This window comes from Saccopteryx leptura, chromosome 8 (assembly GCF_036850995.1).
Source record: "Saccopteryx leptura isolate mSacLep1 chromosome 8, mSacLep1_pri_phased_curated, whole genome shotgun sequence".
NCBI classification, from domain to species: domain Eukaryota; kingdom Metazoa; phylum Chordata; class Mammalia; order Chiroptera; family Emballonuridae; genus Saccopteryx; species Saccopteryx leptura.
In genome coordinates this window covers 74,611,793-74,619,014 of record NC_089510.1, presented here as the reverse complement: position 1 = coordinate 74,619,014, position 7,222 = coordinate 74,611,793, and the positions used below count along the sequence as shown (strand labels likewise).

General features: G+C 47.2%; 1 protein-coding gene across 1 annotated transcript in view; it reads left to right on the top strand.

The window, feature by feature from the left end:
• USP13 (ubiquitin specific peptidase 13) overlaps window positions 1-7,222 on the top strand; it is a 142,528-nt gene that overhangs the window by 60,438 nt on the left and 74,868 nt on the right. The window contains exons 5-6 of the mRNA XM_066346842.1: window positions 3,185-3,327; window positions 4,584-4,768. Coding sequence (XP_066202939.1) covers window positions 3,185-3,327; window positions 4,584-4,768 — 328 coding nt within the window. The remainder of the gene's footprint in view (window positions 1-3,184; window positions 3,328-4,583; window positions 4,769-7,222) is intronic.

Genomic DNA, 7,222 nt, shown 5'->3' with positions numbered 1-7,222 from the left:
TAGTAGGGATTTTATAATCTGGAATCCAGTACCTCGTTTTAGACATCAGGAATGCAAGCAGTTGGTGTGCTTGTAAGTGGGTGACAGCCAGCTCCACAGGGGAGAAGTCCTGCTCTGTAGCTCTGCTGGTTTCTGTGGTGGGGGTACTCCACCCTGGCTGATTTCAGGCTAGCATGATGTGAGTGCAGTGTTGGGAAGAGACAGAAGCATGCCGTTATAAAGATTTCCCACCATTCACACCATGTAGCTGTACTGTAGAGAGCCTCAAGAGAACATAGGTAATAATAAGATAGAGTAAAACCATTACAAAGTGTTTTGAATACTTACCTTTAAAAAAATATATATATATATTTTGTATTTTTCTGAAGTTGGAAACAGGGAGGCAGTCAGACTCCCGCATGCGCCCGACCGGGATCCACCCAGCATGCCCACCAGGGGACGATGCTCTGCCCATCTGCGGTGTCGCTCTGTTGCAACCAGAGCCATTCTAGTGCCTGAGGCAGAGGCCATGGAGCCATCCTCAGCGCCCGGGCCAACTTTGCTCCAATGGAGCCTTGGCTGCGGGAAGGGAAGAGAGAGACAGAGAGGAAGGAGAGGGGGAGGGGTGGAGAAGCAGATGGGCGCCTCTCCTGTGTGCCCTGGCTGGGAATCGAACCCGGGAATCCTGCATGCCAGGCCGACGCTCTACCACTGAGCCAACCGACCAGGGCCAAAATGTATTTTCTTTAATGATAAGTTTATAGAATTTAATTTTTAGCAATGGTCATGTTTAGTGACCAGAATTCTTACTATTTACCAGTTGAGTCTCTGACCCGTTTGAGCCAGTTCCAGAACCCCACTAACCTTGAGGGCTAAGAGACTTGGGGTGGAGCCAGGATGAGTAACACGTCTCACTTCACTCCTGATAACATATCCAGGGGAAGACCGTTGTGTCCTGACCTTCAGCTATGATTCACAAAAGGGGCTGCTAAGTGATGTTAGATGATCTTCTGAAAACACCAGATCAGTGTTTTGTAGTGGCTCAGAAATTAAGGAAATTTTGTTGAGTGTCATAAGAAAGGATATTGAAAGAAAAGAAATATTATATCCAAATCTTAATAAAAACACATTGTGCATTGCAAGCCAGAACACTTAACAAAGATGCATGGTGGTAGAGAAAATTCAGATGAGGACTGGGAAGTAGACAGTGAAACAAGAAGGGGATTCTAATAACGGATCAGGCTAAAAATATCTGGATGCGTAGCCAGAAGTGCGAAGGCAGTTAAAAACCCCCATAAAATTAGGTAGGGGCCGGTGAACTCTACCTAGTTCTCCAGGGCCAGCCCTGGAAGGAGAGTAAGAGGTGAATTTTGATAATTTTATAGCAGTGCTTGTGGTGAGAGATGAATGGAAGTATCTTTTAAAAACAGTTTTTAATTCTGTGTATGGATGCCTGATCTGTCATGGAGTAAAAGCTTTTGGGGGGCAGGGACCATTTCCTTATTCCTGACCGTGCCTCACCCAGAGGTGGCAAGTGCTGGTGTGCAGTGAGGCCTGGGAGAGTTTAAAGCTGGGGAGAGCTGGGCTGTGACAGCCGCAGCAGGTCAGCCTGGCTGCTGGGGGAAGGAGACCGGAGGGGCTGCTGTGTGGCGGCAGCTGCGCTGTGAGGGTGGCTGGGACTGGGGTGGGTGTGTCCAGATCACCAAGAGGGAGGTTCCAAACATGTTGTGGATGTCAGAAGGATAGGAATTGCCCATGGGCTGGGTGGGCATGAGACAGCAGCTGAGGGAACTTCCTCCATTGTCTCTTTCTTAATAAATTCTAGGATCAATCAGTGCTGCCCAGGGGAACACCTTTAGCATGAAGTTCAGCTACTTGTGCAGGATGTTAGCAATGCAGAATACAAATTTTTGTTTAAAACTTTCATTTTTAACAATCCAGTGGCTTTTACTATATGCACAGTTGGGCATCCATCACCACTGTCTTATTCTAGAATATTTTCACTACCCCACAGCCCTCACCTCACAACCTTTCATCCATCCCGCTCCGCCTCAGCAATCAGTAATCTACTTTCTGTCTCCACGGATGCGCCTGTTCTGGGCATTTCATATAAAAGGAATCATATAAAACATGGTTCTTTGTGGCTGGCTTCTTTTCACTTAGTATATGTTTTCAAGATTTATTCATAGCATGTATCAGTACTCTGTCTCTTTTTATTGCTAAACAACATTCTATTGTATACACATGTGACATTTTACTTACCTGTTTATCGTTAATGGACATTTGGGTTGTTTCTACTTTTTGGCTATTATAAATAATGCTTCTATGAACATTTGTGTATAAGTTTTTGTGTGGACACATATTTTCAGTTCTCTTGGCTATATACCTAGGGAATGAAATTCCTAGGTCATACAGTAACTGATTAACCATTTGAGGACCTGCCAAACTGTTTTCCAAAGTGACTGCACCAGTTTACATTCCCACCAGAGTATGTTTTTAAAGACAGCCAGAAATAACTTATATCATTAAGCAAATGGCCAATATATTGAGAGGCATATGCCCAGGATGCATTGGGTTTGGGAGAAAGCAGAGATTCTGATGCCCTTGACATCAGCTGATGCCAAGCTGGACGTCACAGATCTGCTCCTGAGGGGGCCTGATCTGGCACAGAGACACTCAGGCTGTCCGTGCCCAGGGTCACATTTGCACCTGATTAAGTAATGGAGCTGTGCTGCTTGCAGTCCATTCAGGTGCCCTTGACCACATGCTGTCATGTGATGTGTTGAAGACATTGGATAGCAGGGTGTCTATGTGTTAGGAGGGAAACACACCTTTTGGGTAAATCCTAGGCATTTTTTTGTGGCTAATTTCACACTTGTAGATTGTTCACCTTACACTTTTCACTCTGCCTGCTAAGAGGTAGGAGTTGTTAAATGTGACTCCTGCACTTGGGCTTACGAACTGGATTTGGTTCCTTGTGAGTTTTTGCCATTGTCAGAACTGCAGGTCTAGGCCAGGGACAAAACCCTGCTGTACCCAGGAGACGTCGCTGGGACAGGAAACCAGAACCTTGTTTTGTTGTAACCAAACCATTTGAATTTTCTTAGTTTAAGCTGTGTTGATTAATAAACTTTTAAATTCTTTTTATAGAAGTTGCTATTTTCTCAAACTGCTTTAATATATTACATTTGGGTTTGTCTTACAGGTAACAATTGCTTGTGATGCAGTTCTTAACTCAAAATCTCCATATAGAAAGCAGGACCCAGACACATGGGAAAATGAATTGCCAATATCCAAGTACGCCAGTAACCTCATGCAGTTGGACAATGGAGTCAGGATTCCTCCCAGGTGAACTTCAGAGAGGGAAGTTGGCCAAAAGAATACCTACTTTTCTACCTCTTTCTTGAATTAGTAGTTAATATACTTTCCTTCTCAGATGCCTTTTATTAAAAATAAGCTAAAAAATTCTCTCTAAAATGGTCTGTACCTTTAGTAGACACTGCACAAGGCTAGCCCATACCCCCTGCCCGTCCCCACCATAGGCTTCCAGTTACAGGCACCTGCAACTCTTTGCTTGGGGGTTTCCCCTGCCTGTGACGCCAGGCAGGCCTGTGCACGGGATAGTCAGACACGCGATGGAGTCGCAGTCCCTCCTGCCCTCCGGGAACAGCCCTCAGCCAGTGCCCACGGAGTGCCTGGTCCTATCGCCCGGATCCCCACAGCTCCGAGGGTGCCCCAGCTGTATGGGGCCCCAGGTGCCCGTAGTGGTTTCCTGTCCTTTCTAGTGTCAGTTCCCTGTGGTGCTTCCTAGGATCGCCTCCTAAACAAGCTGTTTGCTCAGAGTCTGCTTCTTGGGGAACCCAACTTACCACAGGCAGTGGTTGTCACAGTTTTGACTGGAAAGTCCTCTGGGCTGCATTGGCATCTCCTGTTGGGGGCTCCAATCCAGAGGCAGGTGCCGGAAGGAGAGAGCAGGGCTTAGGAAAGAGAGATGGCTTGGGAATGTGCCCAGCCTCGTTGAACCCTGACTGTATTGCATTCCCGTTCTGTGTAGTCTTAGCCCAGGCACGGAACGGAACCTCAGTTCTCCCATTCACAGCGGGATGGTAGAACTGATGCTGGGCCGCGTGTATTAGAATTAAATGATAGCCCTTCTGTAAGGTACCTGGCACATACCAGGTAGATTTCCTTTCTACTTAATTTAGATTTGCCATTTAGTAGGCTTTTGTTTATACTAGTTTTCCTAGGTGTGGTTAATGCTTTTGAACTTTGGATGTTTATATATGTGGGATCCTTAATGTTTTGAACTTATTCAAGCTCACTGTCCTTCACTAGGAATTTCAAGGAAATGACTCCCCCTTCTGCCCCCAGGTTCTGTATTAGTTTTTTAAGTAAAAGGGCCATCATGAAGAAGCTGGGAGGAGCTGTCCCCGTCTGGGCGGTGGGTGGGGTCCTGAGTGTCCTGCTGCTCTGGAAGGGACCTCAGATTACTCCATTGATGGTTTCCGGTGGCCCCAGCCTGAGGCACTCTGTTTTTTCCATGTTAATTTTCTAATTATGCCTCGAATTCCAGCTGTACTAACCACTCTGCAATGACTTTGCAGTGGTTGGAAGTGTACCCAGTGTGACCTGCGGGAAAACCTCTGGTTGAATCTAACGGATGGCTCGGTGCTGTGCGGGAAGTGGTTCTTCGACAGCTCCGGGGGCAACGGACATGCGCTGGAGCATTACAGAGACACAGGGTACCCTCTGGCTGTGAAACTGGGAACCATCACTCCCGACGGGGCAGGTGAGTGCCTGTGTGGCCTCTAGGAACCGGCGGTGGCTCCTTCCTGGATTTAAGCAATGCTGTATCTGAGGGTTGGAGGCTGCAGGCTCTAGACTCCAACAGCTCAGGTTTGAATCCTGATGCTGCCTCTTATTAGCCGTAAGGTCTTGGGCGAGTTTTCAAATCCTCCCTAAGGATTAGGTTCCTCATGTTTGTTTGTTTTTACAGAGACAGAGAGAGTCAGAGAGAGGGATAGACAGGGACAGACAGACAGGAACGGAGAGAGATGAGAAGCATCAATCATCAGTTTTTCGTTGCAACACCTTAGTTGTTCATTGATTGCTTTCTCATATATGCCTTGACCGTGGGGCTACAGCAGACCGAGTAACCCCTTGCTCAAGGTAGCGACCTTGGGTCCAAGCTGGCGAGCTTTTGCTCAAACCACATGAACCCGTGCTCAAGCTGGCGACCTCGGGGTCTCGAACCTGAGTCCTCCGCATCCCATTTGATGCTGTATCCACTGCGCCACTGCCTGGTCAGGCCTCATCTTGAGGATAATCATGGCACCTCCTCATAGGTTTAAGGTGCATAAACTTCTTTTTTAAAAATTTTTCTTAAGTGAGAAGCAGGGAGGCAGAAAGACATTCCTGCATGTGCCCCAACCAGAATCCACTCAGCCCCCTGTTGGGGTGATGATCTGCCCATTTGGGATGTTCTTGGCAACTGAGCTATTTTAGTGCCTGAGGCAGAGGCCACAGAGCCATTCTCAGCACCTGGGGCCAACTTGCTCCAACTGAGCCATGGCTGCGGGAGGGGAAGAGAGAATAGAGAAGAGTGAGGGGGAGAGGTAGAGAAGTGGATGGTCGCCTCTCCTGTGTGCCCTGACTGGGAATCAAACCTGAGACTCACACACCAGGTTGATGCTCTATCACTGAACTAACTGGCCAGAGCCGAGGTGTCTAAGCTTTTAGCCCAGTGTACACAGTAAGGTTTTGGTAAAAGTTAGCTTCTTTTTTCTTTTTATTATCTTACTGTATATCTCTTGACTAAGGGTGCAGAAGCAAGAACCAAGACTTGTGATGCAAATGTGCTCAGTTAAACCCACCACTGGAATAGCAAGGAGAAGCCCTAGAACTCATGATGAGGACTAGTTTTATTTTAGGGGTAAGTGGCTTCATTATGGAGAAGATGGGTTTCACAGGACAGATACTGTGTGTTCGGAGTCCCTCCTGTCCGCTGGCAGCAGTGGAGCTCATGCGCAGTGAGGGATTGAAACCTGTTTCTATGTGGCCCTGGCCAGTTGGCTCAGTGGTAGAGTGTCAGCCCGGTGTGTGGAAGTCCTAGGTTGGATTTCTTGTCAGGGCACACAGGAGAAGCGACCATCTGCTTTTCCACTTCTCTCCTTTCTCTCTCTCTCTCTCTCTCTCCCTTTCTTCCTCTCTCTCTCCTTTCCTGCAGCTCTAGCTTGAATGGTTCCAGCAAGTTGGCCCTGGGTGCAGAGGATGGCTCCATGGCCTTGGCTCAGGTGCTAAAATAGCTCAGTTGCTGAGCAATGGAGCAGAAGCCCCAAATGGGCAAAGCATTGCCTGATAGAGGGCTTGCCAGGTGGATCCCAGTTGGGGTGTATGTGGGAGCCTGTCTGCCTCCCTGTCTCTCAATTAAAAAAAAAATCTCGTTCCATGTGTATGTACTGTTAACTTCCAAATTGTTTTTTCTTTATGGCCTCACACTGTATGCTTTAAAATGATAGCTTTGGCCATGTTTGTACAGTTAATTCCTTCTACCATTTTGTGAAGAAAAAGGAAATAACTTTGTGGGCAGTAATGAGAAACTTAAGTATTAAGCAGTGGCTATAAGAACCCATGTCTAGCATCATATAAAACATTTATTATTTGCCTGACCTGTGGTGGTGCAGTGGATAAAGCCTTGACCTGGAATGCTGAGGTCGCCGGTTTGAAACCCTGGGCTTGCCTGGTCAAGGCACATACGAGAGTTGATGCTTCCTGCTCCTCCCCACCTTCTCTCTCTTCTCTGAAATGAATAAATAAAATAAAAATAATTGAAAAACCACATTTATTATTTACTTATGTTTTTAGCACATGTGCGTGAGAAGACAGAAACAGGAAGGGAGAGAGATGAGAAGCATCAGCTTGTAGTTGTGTCACTTAAGTTGTTCACTGATTGCTCTCATATGTGCCTTGATCTGGGAGCTTCATCTGAGCCAGTGACCCCTTGCTCAAGCCAGCGATCTTGGGCTCAAGCTAGTGACCTTGAGCTTCAAGTCAGCGACCTTGGGCTTCAAGCCAGCATAGCGACCTTTGGGCTCAAGCCAGTGATCATGGGGTTATGTCTATGATCCCATGCTCAAGCTGGTGAGCCCTCACTCAAGCTGGCACCCACCAGGTTTCGAACCTGGGACCTCAGTGTCCAGGTGGATGCTGTATCCCCTGTGCCACCACCTGGTCAGGTCATAGG